Source organism: Nipponia nippon, unplaced genomic scaffold, assembly GCF_047370975.1.
Source record: "Nipponia nippon isolate SJK-2023a ecotype South Korea unplaced genomic scaffold, ASM4737097v1 scaffold_9, whole genome shotgun sequence".
Lineage (NCBI taxonomy): Eukaryota > Metazoa > Chordata > Aves > Pelecaniformes > Threskiornithidae > Nipponia > Nipponia nippon.
In genome coordinates this window covers 27,548,982-27,568,024 of record NW_028262413.1, presented here as the reverse complement: position 1 = coordinate 27,568,024, position 19,043 = coordinate 27,548,982, and the positions used below count along the sequence as shown (strand labels likewise).

The 19,043-nt window shown below is 49.7% G+C and overlaps 1 protein-coding gene across 5 annotated transcripts; it reads left to right on the top strand.

Annotated features, from left to right (window-relative positions):
- The first annotated feature begins 45 nt into the window (after nucleotides 1-45).
- On the top strand, nucleotides 46-16,075 carry UBL7 (ubiquitin like 7). 5 transcript variants are annotated; one of them, XR_015701544.1, is made up of 14 exons: nucleotides 794-1,078; nucleotides 1,229-1,462; nucleotides 2,022-2,141; nucleotides 2,858-2,940; nucleotides 3,062-3,146; nucleotides 3,847-3,904; nucleotides 4,448-4,581; nucleotides 5,013-5,062; nucleotides 5,770-5,937; nucleotides 6,178-6,300; nucleotides 6,680-6,843; nucleotides 10,656-11,010; nucleotides 11,342-11,403; nucleotides 12,400-16,075. XR_015701544.1 is itself a non-coding variant. In XM_087744886.1 (12 exons), exons 2-11 carry the CDS (start codon nucleotides 1,279-1,281, stop codon nucleotides 6,815-6,817), a joined length of 1,143 nt encoding a protein of 380 aa, XP_087601012.1. In that variant the 5' UTR covers nucleotides 794-1,078; nucleotides 1,229-1,278; the 3' UTR covers nucleotides 6,818-6,843; nucleotides 11,342-11,360. The 5 variants fall into 5 exon arrangements, 4 of the variants coding, with proteins under 4 accessions (XP_087601011.1, XP_087601010.1, XP_087601012.1 ...); XM_087744886.1 differs by lacking the exons at nucleotides 10,656-11,010; nucleotides 12,400-16,075 and having other exon boundaries at nucleotides 11,342-11,360; XM_087744885.1 differs by lacking the exons at nucleotides 794-1,078; nucleotides 10,656-11,010; nucleotides 11,342-11,403; nucleotides 12,400-16,075 and adding an exon at nucleotides 46-176 and having other exon boundaries at nucleotides 6,680-7,271.
- The last annotated feature ends 2,968 nt before the right edge of the window (nucleotides 16,076-19,043 follow it).

The following is a 19,043-nucleotide window of genomic DNA, read 5'->3' as shown; positions in this document are numbered from 1 at the left end:
TACAAAGGATTATTGTGCAATATGTGGTTTTGGACTCAAAGCTGTAGCTGCCCGCTTAAAACGTAGAAAACAACATTTGGGGTAAATTGCCACACAAATCGTGTGATGGCACTCTTTAAAGCTGCCTTGCGCTGTGCGGACCATTTTAAGAGCTGTTGGGGAGGAAAGCTTGACTGGTATGTGGCTCTTGCAGCCTTTCTGTACTTTCATGGTAACTTGGCTTTTTTTAGAACACAAACAGCTGAGAAAAAAGAAAAAGTTGGCGCCTTGGCGCAGGTTTTGATGACCGGAGGAGAAGCGGCCTCTCCTTTTTTGGGAGAGGGTGACAAGACGAAGCAGCAGATAGCGCCGAAGTGTGCTTGGCTGGGGGAAGCCGGTCCCCCCTGCTGCAGGGGGAAGGGTGGCAGCCCCTTAATTAAACATCATTAACTGTTTTTTCCCTTTGTAATCTCTTTGTGGCTTCTGATTTAGTTCTGTCGCAGCTCACTTCCATGCGGTTTCCCTCCCCGCGCCTCGCTGCCTGGCGGTGGCTTCCTCGCGGCCGGAGGCGCTGCGGGGAGCCCGGCGGAGCGGCGGCCCGGGAGCCCCGGTCCCGTGGGGGTGCCGCCGCGCGGAGTGGGCGCCTCCCGCCGCGCTCCGGCTTTTAAACCCTCAGCCGGCTGCCTATTGGGTCGCTCCGCGTCGTCACGGTGGACCCAGCCAATCGGCAGCTTCCCCACCCCGGAGCCGCCTAGCGTCGCACACCGGCGGACTCCATTTCCCAGTGTGCACTGCGCAGCCGCGCCGCGCTTCCGCTTCCGGTGCGCCCCGGGGATGCGGGTAGAGCGGGGCCGAGGGGCGGCTGTGGGCGGCGGCGGGCCGGTCGCTGGGCTAAGGGCTGCGCGCCGGGAGGGGGGCTGGCACTGCCTGGCCCCGCATCGCCACGCTGCTCCACCGTCTCTGTGAGTGGCCTGGGGCGTGTGCCTGCCCGGAGAACCGGGCCGGGCCTTGCTCTTAGCTCCTCTTCCTCGGCTGAGTGTTGAGGCTGGCAGGGGTGTTTCTGCCTTCCCTGTAGCTTCAGATATGGCTTAAGACGGAGGTAGGAACCTAAAAGCATGGCTGTCTGTTGGTCAGGCCTCCTGTTAGTTTCCTGTGTGCTTCCCAGCGAAGATTTGCCCCGTGAATTTATAAGGTTTTATGGCCTGGCTGGGAGAGAGTCTCACTTTGGCTTGTTTTCCTCCCTTTCCAGAGCTTTGCGGCTCTTAGGTTGGCTTGGCTCCGTTCAGTGAGAAGGCTGAAATGTCTCTGTCGGAGTGGCACATCGCGGTGAAGCTGGCGGATCAGCCGCTGGCTCCCAAATCCATCTTACGTTTGCCGGAGATGGAGCTGGGGGAGTGCCCGCTCGGTGGCTGCAGCATCTCCTACCTCAAGCAGCTCATCACCGGCAAACTGCAGGAGTCTGTCCCAGACCCTGAGCTCATCGGTAGGTGCCTGCGTGGGTCGTGTCAAAGTCCTGCCACTTGGGGCCACCCTCTTCCTCTTCTCCCTGCGTCCGGGACATAAACATCCTACTGTTAATGCTTTTGGGCTGGTGGGGAGACTTGGCACAACCAGATAGCACGGCATGGGGGCTCAAAGCTTGCTCCAGAGACTCTGCTACGCTGCGGCAGTCTTAGTACCTTGTGATTTTGATAGTTTGTTCTGCGTTTGCTTGGGATCGCAGTGCTCCTGCAGCATCGGTGCACTTGTTAAGAAATCTTTTGACTTGCTCACGCCAATGTGTCCTTGTGAGATCTCTTGTGAGAACCGTGAGAGAGGTCAGCCCTTCTAAGGAGGTGGCAAAGTCACGTTCTGTGCATCTCAGTGCCATGATTTCCTCCCTGAATCTCAGCTCCATGACTTCCCACTGTTACAGAGTCCCTGTGCTGCTGATCAGACAAAGTAGCTACACGTGGAGGAATAATTCCCAGGCAGTCCTTGCTTAAAGACCCCAGGCCCCTTCAGAGTGTGTCATAGATGTTATCTTTAGATGTTTCTCCTAGATCTGATCTACTGTGGCCGTAAGCTGAGGGATGACCAGACGCTTGATTTTTATGGCATCCAGTCTGGCTCCACTGTTCATGTCCTGCGCAAGTCCTGGCCTGAGCCTGATCAGAAACCAGGTGAGGAGGAGACAGTGTGGGTTACTGCTTACATCTCCAGGGGATGTGTTTGGTGTGGGTCCTTTGTGACTGAGGAGCAGCTTCTCTTGTGATTTGTTTCTGGGAGGCTGATGTGGGGTTTGCAGGAGGAATTGATCAGTATGTTTGTGTGGGAGCTCTCCACCTCTAACAGCAGCAAATTGGTGTTATGTTTTCTTGCTGATGGGAGAGTTAAGGAATGAGCTACGTCGTGTGGAGAGTGAATGTCCCTTCCTTAATTGACTATGATCAATTTCAGGGTGTTGCCGGAGAATCGGGAACAAAACGACTGGTTACTCAGCTCAAGGGATGAGCAGGCTTGTACACACCTGGGGGAAGAGAATTTTCAGCACATTCAGAAAACTTAAAGCATTCCTAGTCTGCCTGACTGTAGAATAAGATGGGTTAGTTTGGAGTTGTAACTTTAATACAGCTCCTTTTGTACATGTAGGAGGATATATCTATATATTTTTATATATCTGGAAGCTGAGAGTGCAGTTCCCTATTATGCTGTGGTACAGGTACTGAGACATTCGCAATCATTAGTCTGTACCCTTCCTCTCTTGGTCAGTCGGATCCAGGGGAATTAAAGAATCACCACCGCTATTGCAGCGTGGAAGTCCCAGTGGCATGTAAAATGGCTAGTAAAGCTGACAAAGGGAGAACCATGTTTTGTTCTGTTATTTTTCTTCCCTCAGAGCCTGTGGATAAGGTGGCAGCAGTACGGGAGTTCCGGGTCCTTCACACTGCTCTGCACAGCAGTCCTGCCTACAGAGACGCAGTGAGTGGGGCCTCATACTTTCCCGTCTGGGTGTCTTTTGTCTGTCCCCTCACTGTGAAGAGAGTCCTTGAGCGGAGCCTCGTTGTGCGACGCTGCTGATCTTTTCTGATTTCTCTCATAGGTCTTCAAAATGCTGGGGAACAAGGAGTCGCTGGATCAGATCATTGTAGCTACTCCTGGCCTCAGCAGCGACCCTGTTGCTTTGGGTGAGTCCAGATGTGATCCAGAGGATCTGAGGAATGCCAAATAAAGATAGTCAGTGTTTAATTCCTGACAAAGGGAAGGGAGAGTTCCCCTTCTCTGGAGAAAGCGTCTTTTTTGGTTCCTTTGTGGAGCATAAGAGTTAGTGTCTGCTCAGGTGTCAGAGTTGTGCTTTGTTGGTCATGTTTGGGGATGGACGCTGGCTTCAAAAGGATTAGGGAACACGGAGCCCAAAGGAGAGCAGTGGGGATGGATGTGTTTTCCCTGCTGCAGTGTGTTACAAAAATGTTCACTTAATCTAGCGCACTTGTTCTGGCCTGGGATGTTACAAGCTTTTTTGGCACATCACTATGAGGGAGGTGGAATGTGGGATGCAGTCGCAACCTCTCACAGCAAGCAGCTGGCTGGGGTGAGCTGGGCGCCAGACTTGATCTTGCCCTTAAGGTGGAGCTGTCTGTGCTGGAGCACAGCCCGTGGGATCTGCTGGGAAAGCCCCATCCCTTGGGTGTGTGTCTGTGATCGAGTCTCTCCAGAAAGACGTAAAAGGCTTCAGAGAGAACAATAAAAGAGTATTTATGGTGTCTGCTAGTGACTCAGTTCCTGAAAAACAATTAATTCTTTTGGGTTTTCCCATGGCCCTTGTTTAACTGGCTCCTGTTTCTTGTATCCTGTCTTTTACTCCTCGTATTTCCTGGTCCCTCCCAGGAGTCCTACAGGACAAGGATCTCTTTTCAGTGTTTGCAGACCCCAACATGCTGGACACGTAAGTTCACGTAAGCTGGTGCAGTGACTAAGCAATGCCTTTGTTGCACTGTTGTATAGACCGCTTCTCTCTGGGTGGGAGAGAGAGTTCTGCTACTACCTGCCAGTACAGATACACCAGGCCAGAGATTGAGGGTAGAACTGTTCTTCCTCAGCAGCAGAAAAGAGGGAGCTGATGCTTTGATAGGCATCGGCCTCCACTGTTGAATTAAACCAAAGGATGTTTAGTGTGAGACAGGGCCATCATCGCCTCCACATCATGGGTTCAGATCTGGATCTGGTTGCTTCCATGAGAGCATATGAGAGATGTATACAATGGGAGGGTCAACATGGGATCAAGAAGGAGCCTTAGCTTCTCTGGCTGTGTGGAGCAAGGTGGGGAGGTGTTTGTTGCTGGACAGCCAAAGGCCATATCTGAGGTGGTGTTGGCTCAGCCAGTGGGGATGGCTCTGCCATTCCTGGCATAAGTTCTTTGCTGGTATTGAGCTGCTGATTTCTTAGTTTCCCTAAGTACATGATTCATTCTTCCACTCTTTCTCTCCAGGCTAATCCCAGCCCACCCCGCGCTTGTGAATGCCATTGTCCTTGTTCTGCACTCAGTGGCTGGCAGCACCCCACTCCCAGCCCCAGAGACATCCTCCCGAGGCATGTCCTCTGGCTCCTACCGGGACATGCCAGGTACGTTCATCCACACAGATGAGTGGGGAACCTGCAGAGATGATAGACTGCAGGATTTGCAGACAAATCTGTGCTGTGCTGACACAGTTATCCTCAGGCTGGAAGAAGGGTTTGGGTTCCTGAGCTAGGAACATGCACTGTGGTTTGATAGATTTTGTGCTGTGTGAGACTCGTCTGGTCCACATCAGCCTCAGGGCCTCTCCCAACCAAGTGATAATGACTGTTGGTAGCAGAGTGCTGTGGCCTCTGTTTTGTGCAAATGACAGGCCTGACCTGCTGCACGTGAACTTGTTGATGCTGAGGCCTCTGTCCTAACCCAGTGTGTTAGCTGGGGCTGAGCCTGGCTGCGTGGCCATAGACTCCACAGGATTCTCATCTGATGCCTAATTCCTGCCAGCACCCAGTTTTCTGCATTCTCTTTTCTGTTGCAGGTGGCTTTCTGTTTGAAGGTCTCTCTGATGATGAAGATGACTTCCACCAAGTAAGCAGCCAGGAACGGTGGAATGGCTGTTTTGGACTTGCAATATGGGTTTAACTTGTAGCCCTTAAAGACTCCAAAAGTTTTCTCTCTTCCTGTCTCATGAACAGCATGAGCTGCTCTGGCTCGTAGGGTTATTGTGGAGACAAACACACTGATTGTGGCATGCTTGGATGCTGTTCATGTTAGGATTTTCTTGAGTGCTGAGGTACAGTCACAGCAGAAGAATGCAGAAGCATGACTCTCAACAGCACTTGTCCACAGAGTAAACACCTTCATGGTCAAATTGACGCAGAGCTAGAGTTGTGCACAGATGAAGCATGGAAGTGTTGGTCCCTGCCCTTCTTCTGTAATGTAGGGAGGTTTTCCTCTCCAAAGGACAAAAAGTATTTTGTAAAGAGAAATTACATGTTTGGGCGAAAAAAATGCCTGTCAAAGGTTAATTGTTTTGTCATAGGCTAATAACACTTTGTTTTTAAGCTGATGGATGGTATATTAAAAGGTTTACTGCCAGTTTCCACAGCTTTGTAAAAGGTGAGTTTGTGGGGAAAAAGCACATCCAATTATATCATGTTTATTTTTTAAAAGTTCCATACTTGAGTTTCAGGTATTGTAGGAAAGGGATCCCCGGGGATGAGCACATGAGCCAGACTTTACTGGGACACAGACACAGAGGTGGCGTGCTTTGTTTTGTTTTTAACTCCACGCAGAGCACAAGATCTACACCGTCCAGCAGCACTTCTGGTTCCCGCCCAGCTTCTCTTGGCTACGCCGGGGCTGCTGGACCCCGGCCGATCACCCAGAGCGAGCTGGCGACCGCGCTGGCACTGGCGAGCACCCCAGAGAGCAGCTCCCACACGCCCACCCCTGGCACCCAGGTACAATGTCAGCGCAGCAGCTAACGAGATCCTCCTAGGCCATAAAAACGGTGTTTAACCGAGCGCGAGCCCTGCTCAGGTCTGGAAGTCCCCGCTGTTTTTGTTTTCTTGTGGCTGGGGTCTCTTCCATAGAGGCTTGGAGAGGCATGATAGTGGGGCTGCAGCAGGTGTTGCCCGGTGCTGGCTCTGGTTCCTGTGACAAGTGTTCTCCTGATGCATATACAACTTATTTCCTCCTAGGGTCACTCTTCTGGGACCTCCCCAATGTCGTCCAGTGTCCAGTCAGGAACACCCATCACCAACGACCTCTTCAGCCAAGCCTTGCAGCATGCCCTGCAGGCCTCAGGGCAGCCCAGCCTGCAGGTCAGTGTTGCAGCCTCTTCCTTTGGGAGCCCGTGAAAGCCCCGTATCGCACTGAGTATTGCAGGGTGGAGGTTGTTCTTCCAGCTGCCTCCTGTGGCAGGACATGAAGCTGGAAGGGGCATCACTGGAGAAGCAATGCTTGCAGGAGGCATGATAGACTGATGCAAAAGGCACTGGGTGGAAGTAGGAGGGGTGGGCTGGTGGATTTGGGGATTTTGCAGCAAGACTTTGAGCTTTCAAGATCTGCACTTAGCGTTGTACTTGTGAGCCAGAGAGAGGGGGAGAATCCAGCGTGGAAGAGTGAGCTGTGGAGAAGGCTGTTTTGTTTCTGCTTGGACTCTCGCACCTACCCTTAGCTTCTTTTGTTTCCTGTCTGTAGAGCCAGTGGCAACCACAGCTTCAGCAGCTGCGAGACATGGGCATACACGATGACGAGCTAAGTCTCCGGGCCCTGCAAGCCACTGGAGGGGACATTCAGGCTGCCCTGGAGCTCATCTTTGCTGGTGGGGCTCCCTAGCTTTTTGGGCAGGAGAGGCTGGACTGGTGAGTTGCACTGAGGCAGCTGTGGCATTCCTCGGTCTGGGACTTGGCCCTGAAACTCTTCTCTGCGCTAGGGTTCCTCTCTGCAGCATGGAGCAGTTGGGGTGGCTGCTCCTTTCCTTGCAGGTAGGCAGTGTGCTCCTGTTTGAGAGCACTGACCATGCTGAGGGCAGCTCCTCCAGCTACCTCTCTCCAGCCTCCTTCTTCTGGCCACCAGAGACAAGACCTCAGAACTTTGTCCAGCATGGAGAAAGAGGCGGCTCTGTATGTTGGAGAAATGTGGCACCTACAGTTCGGCACTCTTAGATCTGTCAACACATTCTCCTGTCTGTTGTTTCATTCCTGCCCACCTGACATGCCTCAGTCTAGCTTGTTTTGCTGTTGTGGTCCCTCTGTGTTTGACTGTATTAAATGGACTGTATTCACTTGCCTGTCGTTTGGGTTGTGATCTGTCCCGGGTTGTGTTCCAGGTCTGTGAGGCAATGTGCTCATTGCATGCAGGCAACTGGAGAAAATGCCTTGCCTGTTGTAGGAGTGTTGTTATTTCAGCAGAGGGCACTCCTCTTACAGAGCAAAGCCGTATCTGTTAGGAGAGCAGTGTTTGGGGTGTAGCTGACCGGCATAGCCATCCTGCCCTGAGTTAGGCCAACACAAAAGAACTATTTGTGCTACAGATATTCTCCAAAAAGGTGCTGCAGAGAAGCATCATGTCTCCTTCTTAGCAGAAACCTATTTGTTCTCAGTTGTGTTGGGTGAGGCTGGTAGAGTCCTGCAAGCTGACAAGAACGAGGGTACAGGTGCAGGAGTTCATGGCCACCACAAGGTGACAGTAAAAAAACTGGCAAGCACAAGTGTTGAGGCAGTTGCCACAGAGTGTTAGGTGCTGCCAAATGACTTGGGGAGAAATGCCTTGTCTCTGAAACAGGTTAGTCTGGCTGCAGCCAGTATTTTCCAAAATGTCTTCTAATCTTGGATGCCTGAGACCTGAGCTGCAAAGGCAATTAAAGGCATTTGCCTGTAGTTACAGTCAATGGGAGCTGAGAGAAGCCAGAACCAGAGCTGGGCTTGGCTTCACTCTGATTGTACCATTGAGATTAACAAGGCATGAAAATGGGAGCTGGTTTGCCTGAAATGCCACCATGCATTAGTAGGGAAGCTCAAAACAGAAAATGCTTTCCTACTTTCAGGCTGCCTGTGCTCCCCTCTAATTCCTCCCCAAGCGCTAGGATTGCTTGCTGATACGATCTCAGCTATCACCGAGCAAATGCTGGATTGTTCTCTCCAGGGTAGCCCATTGATTGATAGATTTTTAATCCTGTCTAGAGGCTTAAGTCTCTCAGGAGGGAGGGACTGTTTTTATTTTTCAATATGTAGGAGATAAGATGTGATGGACATAACCGGCTTTCCTGACTTGATACACCCTTCCGGGTTGCTGCCCTCATTACCTGCTTTGGAAACTCAGTCCAGATGATGGCTGTGATTTTATGTGTACAAACACTGATTAATTTGTTCCCATCCCTGGTGCCTTCACTCTTTGCTTTGCTGGGGGAGTGGATAGCATATGCACAGCATCCTCCCTTCCCCACTGTGGAGACAAGCCCTGCTGTCAGCCCTCAATCCTCCTGGACTAACTGAGGATTAGCTGTATCGCAGATGCTGCTGACCGAAGCTGGAAAGCATTTGCAGGCTCTCACAGACCTGCTCAGGGCTAGCGGGGCTTGCTTTGAGACCAGAGCGACTAGTTTGCTTTGCTGTACCATGTCAATTCTCAGCTTAGGCCAGCTTGGGGTTCTTGGTATCCCAAAATGGTATTTCTTTTCTGTACTGACCTTGCTCTTAGGATTTGATCACTTTGTTGACCCACGTTTTGTATTAAGTAGTTTCTTCTGTTATAATGGCTATTTCTGCTTTTCCCTGTGTCCCCAGATAATTGAGAATTGCCTGGATGTTTTGTATGGAAATAACTTTTTTCCAATTTCTCTCATAAATTGTGTTACTTGGCTCGGAGCACCACATCAGACACATTCTCTGTCTGAACTGGCTATAGTAGAGAAGAACTTGGCACCGATGTTGTTCACGACGCGACTGATGCGTGCGCTTCGCTTCCCTTGTCTCGCCTGCCTTTGGCTGCCTAGAATAGATGTGCTCAGCAACCAGGCAAATTTAGAGATGCAGGGATGGGAAGAGAGGCTCTGCCTGGCACCTGCAGGGCTGGTGATGGAGGAGAAGGAGGAAGGGAAACTTTGATGCGGGAGCTCTTGTAGGAGAGTGGAAGCTCGGAGTTCCTCAGAACTGGCTCTGCAGCAGCCAGGTGAGTGCTGCCTTCCTGCCTGCTCTAATGGCCTCCTGCCTCCCAGCTTTCAGGTGAAAGTGATGCTGGCAGCGACCTCTGTGTGCCGAGAAAGCTCAGCCAGCACAGCCTCCGCCAAGGGGAAGAAACTGGCTGGGGGGAGGCTGCAGGAGGCACATGCTCGCTTGGAGAGCCCCTTTGCCTGGGGTTAGCAGCCTAAATATGGCTTAGGGGGATGTAGTGTGAGGTCTCTTGTCCAAGCCAGTTGTCCTGACTTCTACAGTCATTGGAGGAGCCTATATCCCAAGAGAGATATCGAACAAAACTGCAGTGAGTCTGGGAGATGCTGATATCCATTGCTTGCTGAGAAAGCAGCTGAGTCCAGGCACTAACTTGTCAGTGGCTGAACACAACAGATTCTGCAATTCGGAAGCAAATTGCAATGTGCTGTCTCCCACTTGCCTGTTCCCTGTGGTCCATCCTTGGTGCCACTGCCCTGACACCTTCCCCTCCTCCTCATTACTTCCATGCTTGGGTTAGAGCTGCATCTGTTCTCGGATAAGAGATAAGTCTCGGCTTATCTGTATCCTGCCTGCATGCCCAGCCTCCACCACGGTCTGTTCACCAGCCAAGCATCTGTGGTGTGACCATCTCACCAGTATCGCTGCAGGAGCGGACTGGGAGGTGCTTGGCTGACCCTTTGGAAGAGGTGGAGGTCAGACCACGGTTCCCCAACGTAAGCGCTTTCAATAGGGACTTTCTGGTTCTGACATCAAAGAGACATTTTTGGTTCAGTTCCTTCTTTGCCTGTAATGGAGCTGACAAGGGAAGCAATAACAGTGAGTGTTTTTAGTAGTAATGGTAGCAGCTGTTTGTACTCCTGTGTTTTCGGTAATCTTGTTATTTGTTCTGGTGCTTGACCGTCAATGCTGGCGCATTGTGGACACCTGCAGGGGCTGGCGGTTTGGCTGGGATCTAGGCTTCTCTCCATATGTGCTCTGCTTTTCTACTTCAGCCACTTTGATGGCTTTTTCACCATTTCTGCCTTGTCTCTTTCTGCCTAAGACAGTCCTGAGCTGACTGTCTCCATGAGGAGCAAAGCAGTGTTGGGGGAGGGGGGGGTAATTTTCCAGCAAAAGGGTGAAATGGAGACAGAGCAGAATCTCCCAGGCTTCATGTCCCTGATGGCTTTTGCAGTACCTCAGCCTGTGTGACTGCCCACCTCTGTCTTCCTCTGCTTTTGCAATGATGCTGGAGCCTTCCTATGTGTGAAGTGAACGCAACTGGCAAGATCTATCCCAGGAGCAGACGTTGATGTTTGAGGTATTAATTGTTTATGTGCAGACACAGTCTCTCTGGTTGGGCATGCTGGGATGGTTTGTTGGATCGAATCATAAACTGCCAAAGTTTCAAGCTCTTCAGCCTTGATTTCTGACTTCGAATGACTAGTGTTGCAGAGATTTCCCCTCATCCTCCCACGCATCTCCAGTATTTCGGAATAAATGTTTATTCCTTGCTTCCCCAGACAAAGAGAGGCTCTGAGTGTCCCCTGCTTGCAGGAACCTGGCACAGGAACCAATTCCCTGTCTGGGCAAGGCAGCAGAGCACCTTAAACCAGTGTTGCTGTTTTGCCCAGCTCCATCCACAAACAAATGTGCTGGAGCCAGAGGACTAACCATCGCACTGCCCCTGCTCATCGTGGACGTCTGTACTGAGCTGGGGGAGCATCATTCTCTTCTCCCTGGCACAACGTGGGGCTACACGCCTTGGCCCCCAGCTCCTCTCTGGCACGTTAATTTAGAAGACTCATGAAGGTGACTTTCTCCAGTGCTCCAGGATGCAGCGGCTCAGTGTATCCCTCAGGATTTGCTAGGGCAAAAGTAAGCTTGGGCAGCCTGGCAGGATACATCCATGTTGTGAACAGCAGCAGGGAGCTTGTCTGGCAGAGCCCTTGCCCATCGGCTTGCTTTCTTTGCAAAGTACTCAGCGGTTTACTGGCTGCTTTCAGCTTTGTCCTTGTGGGGAATGCCAAAGTGTCAGGAAACGCATAATCATTTTTAGTTTTTCTTAAGTTAGCTTTGTGCTGGTCCAGTGAGCTGAACAGTCTCACTATGGGGGACAAGCTAGTGCCAGGGCAAAGGGAAGAGGGGGCAGGGCGACCTGGTGGGGTTTCCTTGGCAGTAATGAAATCTTGGTCTTACTCTTTCTCAGGCAAACTTCCGAGGAAGGAGGAAAGAGTTTTATTGATGCTGGGACAACTGATCAGGAATAAGGTGAGAGCCCAAATATCAGGGCAGGTGATACAGTGAAGCTTCCCAGCAGGCTGTGTCCTGTGGGACTCAGTCCCTTTCCTAGCACGAATCGACATTTTTCTTTAGAAGTGATGAAAGGGGAGCTCTGTGACTTTAGTCATAAAAGCATCGTTTTAAAGAACTGTGCTTTGCACAGCTAAGAGTCCATGTGATGCTAACTGGAGAACAGCACAATAAAACAGTGCAGTTTTAAGGCAACTGACTCTATTTTAACATGGTGAAGGCAGAAATGTACTGAAAATGTCACACCATGAAAATATTTCTATTTCCTAATATTTTCTTCTATATTTATAGTATTTTACTATTTATAAATCACAGTGTTTATGAATAATCCTTTGATTTATGGTAGTACATGTAGTACTAGTTCTACCTTACAAGGATGCATGAGTTTAAGAGTATGGTAAGCAAAAGGAAAGTTCAGAGGGAAGATGATAAATATCCCCTGATATATCCTTTGAAGTCAAGACAATGGCTGAGCCACTGGCTTTGAACATGAAGCTTCCTGGCTCTGGTCCTCTTGAACTGAGCTTGGAAACTTTAAACAAAACAAACAAAAACCCCAGTGCTCTTAGGGTGAGACAAGGGATTTTGGGGAGCATTTCTGACCACACAGTCTCTGTAGCTAACTTCTGGGCATTCCAGGCTGCCAGCACACAGAATGGTTGTCCCAAAATCACTTTGAGTCTTTTTATTCCCTACCACTGAAAAAAATACTTTGCTGATTTAAGACTATGGTTGACATGTTCAGCAGGGTGCGTTAATTTAGGTGTTGAGTTTGAGGGAGAAGCTGGAGAGCTGTGGAGTTCCACTCCAGGGGTGATAAAAGGATCAAATGGGTTACGCAAGATCAGAGCCAGAGTCCCCTGTCTTCCTGCAGTGGCCAATAACAGATGCTGCAGAAAAACCTTAAGAACAAGAGAAAGATCCATCTCTAATAGATTATTTTTTTTTTTCCAGCATCCAGTGATCTGAGGCTTAGGGACTTCTAGAGCTGAAAATGGGGCATTAATAGTTAACAGCCCCCATGGGACTTTTTTCTTTGAACATAGATAAACTTGCAGCCTCAGTGCCAGTGCACAGCAAGGAATCCTGCAGTTTAGCCACAGGTTCAAAGTCTGTGACCCACAAGAGTGTTCAGCAGCTGGAAGGAGGAGATGAGGTGCAGCCGTGGGACTGTGGCACAGGTAACTTCTGGGATGTCACATTTTAAAGGGGTGGCAGTGGTTCCAGTAAAGCTCTGAGGTTTAATTTTTGGGTGCCTGGGACTGCTGCGGCCACTGAAGCAGCAACAGGTGACAAGGATAGCCAGGGGAGTCAGGCAGTCAGGAAGAAAATTATCACTTAATCTCGGTAAAGCAGAACGGGTTGCTAATGACAGCAGAGCTCTGTAATCCCTCAGCAATGCTCAGCGTGCTGCCCTGACATCCCACAGAGCAGATTCCAAACTGTTAACCTTTGTGTTAATTGGATTGTTTGTGTACGGCCTGGTTCCAGGGAAGGGAAGGAGTGCTGACCGTCCTGTCTCCAGAGGATTAATTTCCAAGGTGTAGCTCCCTGGCATTAAATGCTTTGATCCCAAAGGATCCTAGTTATGCATAATTTGATCATCCCATGGATCCTGCCAGCTGGTGTCTGGTCACACAAGTTCATGTCCATTTATTCTTCCTCCACCTCATTTTTTATTCTTTTTTTCCCCTTCCCAAAAGCCTGTGACCTGGTTGCTTATGGCTTCCTGCAGTTGCTTTCCTGAATGAGCCGTGTGGGAGCTACCTGGACACATAATAATCAGGAAGCAGGTGACAGGCATGAAGCCTATACAAGGAAGGGCAGATAAGAGGCAGGAAGAAAGAGGAGCTCTTCCCTGCCCAGGCCAGTGTCCCTTTCAAGAGTTTTGACAGGTCACAGGAAAAATAAGTCAAACGGGTCCAGCACATGGTGAGATCCTGAGCTGTTCCCACTCTCCTGCTGGAAGAGATGGCAGGCTTCCCATGTCTAATGGAAAGAGGAACCATGCATCTCTGGTGCCGAGCCTTCGTGTCACCAGGTAGGCTCAGAATTTAGAGCCAAGGACAGTGCTGAACGGCAGACACTTACCTTCTGTGTCATTTGGCCCAGGGTTGGCTAGCAGGAGCCAAAATAGGAAGGAGGAGCAGGTGATAGGCCACTTCTTAGATGTCTCTCCCTTCCTGGCAAGACAGATATCACTGCTGGAAGTACTTGAATACTACAAGGTCAACATAATGTCTTTAAAATAGTTTACTTTCCTGAGCAGCCTTCACTTAATCTTACAAGGTGGCCAGGCACATAAGAGATTCTGTTGGCATTTTTCCCAGCAGCAGTTTGAAGTGGTTTCTTGGGGACGAGGTGACTTGCTTTGATTCCCCAGAGAAAAATGTGGACTTAAATTCCAACCCATATTATGGCAGGGGATAGGAGAGCAGATTGCAGAGAGTGAACCTTAATTTGTGTATTACCAGGAGGACTTTGTGGGTTTGGAATAAATAAAGCTGATAAAGGGGGCTTATAAGCTTGTGTATGGGATGGTGGGTGCTGGACCCTTCTTAGGACCATTCAAAGAGGCTGGCAGATGTGGGAACTGGTACTGCTGAGGAGGCTGCTTTGCCCCCTGCTGAAAGGTAGCCATTCCTGCAGGACAGCGTGGTAGCTGCTCTGCAGCATGTGGCAATGCTGCCCTGAAATCCAGGCTCTGCCAGGAAGCAGAGGAGCACAGCGGTCAAGAAAAGAAACACCAGGAGTTTCAGGTAAGCAAAACACAGTCGGGCCTGCTGGGCCCTCGTAGGAAAACAGAGCTGACACGCTGTGCAGCATTAATATATCAACGTGCAGCTCTTGTGGTGGGAGTGTGGCAGATCAATCTCAACAAAGCAAGTTATTTCTGTCCTTTTTGTTTTAACTTTCTTTTAACTGGGAAGGGCTCTGCTCTGGGTTTTATTTACTCTGCCTAAAGCCTTTAGCACCCCTGTCTGAGGGGCGTGCATGCTTTTGGCAGCCTGTGTCATGGATGTGCATCTGTTTCACCTCTTTTCCTGCTCTGTCAGTGAGTTCTCACTGAACTGCTGTTGACAGTGCTGCTTGTTAATGTGACAAACATTCAGGTGAAATGCATTTGCTAAGCAAATGGGTGTTTGCAATGGAAAGGGTGAGGTGTAGTTTGGGGTCATCTAGATGAGCTGAGTTTGTTTGTGGCTAGTCCTAGTGCAGGACCTCTGCAAGCTACTGGGATCAGTGAATGGTGTCATGAAGCTTTGGTCTGGGAGGTCCTGCCTGGGGTGAGCCCTAGGGGTTTCCTCAGCAGCAAAGGGGAAAGCACAGAAGAAGGGGAGTCCCAGCTAGGGGTTTTGTGCTGCTCTCCAAGGAGCTGAGTGTGAGACGGCTCTAGCACAGGTTTCCTTTGGCAAGTCAAAGGGGTTGATCGACTAGAAAAAGATGTCCTGGGGCACATCGTTCCTTCTCCCCTTCCCTGATTCATTTTTAAAACCCTGGAGTGGCATTTAGCACATGGGGGCTTCTGACCCCTTTAGTGACACTTCTTGGGGCAGTAGATTTACTGTTCTGTCCTTCAGCATCATGGCAGAACTGAGAGGGGGAGGTATACCAACTGATCCATCCCCCCCGACTCAGTGCAACTTAAACAGCTGATGGAGATGAGCTTGCATAAAAACAGCATGCCTGGAGAGGCTGAAGGGTTGACAGCCATTGCAGGACTGTGGCTTTAGGAGGGGATGCTTGAGGCTGCAGTAGCTGGCTGCAAGGAATGTGAGTTGGAGGGGAGGATTTGTGTGTTTAAAGCAGAATGCAGCAGCTTGCTGATAAATGATCCGCTTTTCTTCCTTCCCACCTCACTTTGTCGTCTGAGGACTAAAAGACCTGTCAGTGCCAAAAGAAACAGTGCATGGAATTTCACTTTTTTCCTCTCAAAGTCCATGCCTATAAGTCTACTTGCTCCCAAAGGCAAAATGCAAGGGGTAAGAAATTGAAGCTCTGGTCTTCCAAAGCTCTACAGTGGTCATTTACACTTGTGTCCTAGCCTCATGGGACATCAGTCCGTCCTGCAGCAGGGTCCTTGCACAGGCAGGGTTTAACGGAGGATTTCCCATGCTCTGTGTCAAAACACGCAGTCTTCCAATCTCATCTTGGGAGGGACTGTGGAAACACATGCACACGTGTGGCATGACGGACGTGGTGAACATCCTCAGCCCTTCGCGCCATGTTCAAAAAGCTCCCTCTTTGTACTGTTCTGAAACTGCCATGGTTGATAACAGCCAGAGATTGAGATGTGCTTGTCAGGTTTCTGGAAGAGGTGGCACAACAGAGAAAAGATCTTACCTGGCTTTCGCATGGACAAGATTGTTTGTGTTCTTGGTATTTTTCTTCCATGGAAGACTTGTCTGTGTTCAAACCCATCGTGCCTACTGGCTGTTTACCAGGGTCACATTGCTGGCCTGGGGTTAGCAGAAGATAATCAATATGTTCTTATGAATAATGTTCTAACGTACCTGCTCTTCTCTAATGGAAAGTTGCCAGCTAAAATGGGAGGTTTCATAATAGTTGGACTGCCTGGGCCACAAACATTCAAGCAGTCTGCCTCCTCTGCAGTAATGAATAAAACCGTTTCTCTTAAGGAAAATCTGTGCTTTATTATTTTTACAAGATACTTGCAGGAAGCTGCCTTGTGACCCCTGTTGGAACTGACTAGCATGATCTGGAAAAAGCTGCACATAATTTGCACTGTGGAAGTTTTGATACTTGAGTGAAGCAGATGGAAACCTCTGCAGGAGGGGGCTGAGCAGGGAGTTCGTGCCTGGAATCTGATCTCTTGTGTACGCGTTCCTCGTCGGTAGTGGAGGACATCGCATATGGCTGAGCAAGTTCTGCGCAAACTGTCTCACAGAAGTGCTTGCCTGCTTGGAGACGGGTGCGTGTGTATTTAATGCACAGCGGGTTTCTGGCTGTATTCAGGACACCATTCTGTGTTCAGCACCCCCTGCAAACTGGTACGGGGTTGGAGTAACCTTGAAATCAGCTCTGCACTCCTCTGAAGCATACAAACTGGGCTGCTCCTTGATCAAACGTGTGCAGCATTGCCCTGTGCTGCTTTGTATGTCTCTGGGACAGCCCTGCCTGTGGGGAACTCGTGGTGGGGTTATTTTCCCAATGCATTGCACAGTGTGTGTCATGCCACTCCCTTGACCCTCCAGATCTTGCCTGTGTGTTGAAGTCACTTTCCCAATGTTGTCCTGTGCAATCATCTGATGTTTCTGCATCTGTGGGTTCAGGCTTACCCCATCTGATCAGTCACATTGCTGCCCTGAAGGAGCTCATGGGGAGGAAAAAGGACGCTAAGGGGAGCTGTAGCTTCTGGAGGGAGCAAAGGCATTTGGGTGAAAGCTCAGTTTTAATGAAGACCACTCATTCGAAGAGTTGTAACCAGCATTTTGGGCGGGATGCTCCTGTATACTTGTGTGTTCCACCACTGTCGCTTTTTTCTCCTCTGCTGCAGGCTCCTTTGCTGGTGAGCTGCATGCAGAGATCTTGCACAGCTTTGTATTTAATTGCTACACGCCAAGCTGTCTGCTGAGTCTCTTGCTTAGCAAAAGCAAAGGTGCTACAGCGTCATTCTGAACCCAGGACCACAATACAGTCATGTTCATGGGGTGGCTCAGCTCCTGGTCTAGGAGATGGAGCGATATCGTGTGTTGAAGTAGAAAGAGCCCAGAGCTGAACACTTCCAAAGTCTCGAGGGAGTTTGAAGCTGAATTTTATACACAAGAGCATTGTATTTAGCTGTAGGTGGAAAAAAACCTAAAAGCTATCCGTGCAGAGTCCCCAGCTGTGTTAGTTAGGGGCAAGGAAAAGGGAACAGCAAAGGATTTACTGTTCTAATAAGGCAGAAACTCGCCTCGTTCATCTCTGATCAGAACCCTTCTGTGTTTCCAGTTGGCAACTTTGTCAAGAGTGGGAGCTGAAAGCCAGTTTCCCAGCCCACCAGCTGCATCGTGTCATAAAAGGCAAAGCAGATAATACTGTATGCGACTCTCATAGTGTAGCCCAAATTTAGGGTGGATGCAAAATGCTAAGTCCCTATGTTTATTAAGGAACCAGCATGCATCGTATGGCTTAGGCTGTTGATTTACAAACGATGTTTCTTTTCACTCCTGACTGTGTGAAAGAGCCTTAATGAATTAGATGTTTTTCAGCACGCCTTCTGTGCAAGAAAACAAGTGCTAACAGGGTTTAGCACCTCTGAGAGCAATGGGGCAGGTAGAGAAATACAGCCGCCTCTGGGGGGGAATGGGCAGTTGTTTCGAGGTGAGCAGAAATACAAAATGCTTCAAGACTGGGAATCACCATGTCCAAAAGTGAAAAACCAGAGATGATCTGTATGTTATCACTCTGTAATTACCCAAGCAGATATTTGGTTAAAGAGAAAGATGAAACCTCATGCTTAGAGTTGGTGGAAAATTCCTGTGGGTTCTTAAAATTCACCATTAGCTGGCTCATTAATTTTTTGCTTCCTCCAAAATGCCCCCCTTGCCCTGCCACTGCTTGTCTCCTTCAGGAGCAGAGCAGTCCTGGATCTAGCTTCAATAGCAACTTCAAAGAGTGCAGCTGCGTCTCTCATCCTGGCGAGTTCCCCGTGGGGCTCTCCTATTCTGGTCACGTCCGACCTCGCTTTCCTTGCACGTAATGCCCTGCTCTTCTCATTAACAAACCTCACAGCGCTTCACGAAGACCATCAGCCCTTCCTGGCATCCCAATGGGGAATCGGAAGGATGGGGAGGTTTGACAAAGCAAAGTGACTTTCCAAAGGTTGTGCCGCAGCCCTGTGGCCGGCCAGCCCCTGAGTGGGTGTGCTCAGCATCCCGTCTTTTCAGAGAACATTAGCATCACAAAAGTTAGGGCAGGATCTTAGGGAAGGGAGTTATTTCTTCACCCCAGCTCCCAGTGGATTTTCCACGTGTACTCGGAGATGCCATTTGCTCCCACACGCACACTCACAGGCTCACAAGCATCAGGATGCGAGTTCGACTGGTCTGGCGAGGGGGTGTGTGACACAGGATAAAGGACGCAGCTGAATCGTCATCACGTCTCTGGTATTTGTCTCGTAGTCTTCCTGACTTGTGATGACAAATGAATTTTTGGGCAGTGTTTTATTTTGCTAGGAGTGGTCCTTTGCTATTATCTAATTGTAGCACTAGCAGGAAGAGGGCCGGCATATGAGATATGCTGCAGCCTTGCTGCATCCTCCTCATGGTAGAGCGGGGTTTCCTATTAGCCAGCTGTTCCTGCTGCCACATTATCCAAGCGTGGCTTTCTGTCCTCGACACGTCCCTCTATTTGAGCAACTGGGAGCGGCATCCTTTGTTGTCAGTCTCTGCACCCTTGGTCTGCTATTGCTTCCCATGTGTTCTTACACACACATATTTTTTTATTCTTATTTAATTCATATCAACCTTAATATTCCTCTTACAAGCCTCTGTGATAAGTTGATTGCCAGGCTTGGGTCAGCTGCCTCTTTTCTCAAGAGCCTGAAGGTGAACAAAGCCATCAGACTCCCACCTTCCCCTTACAGGAGGAGG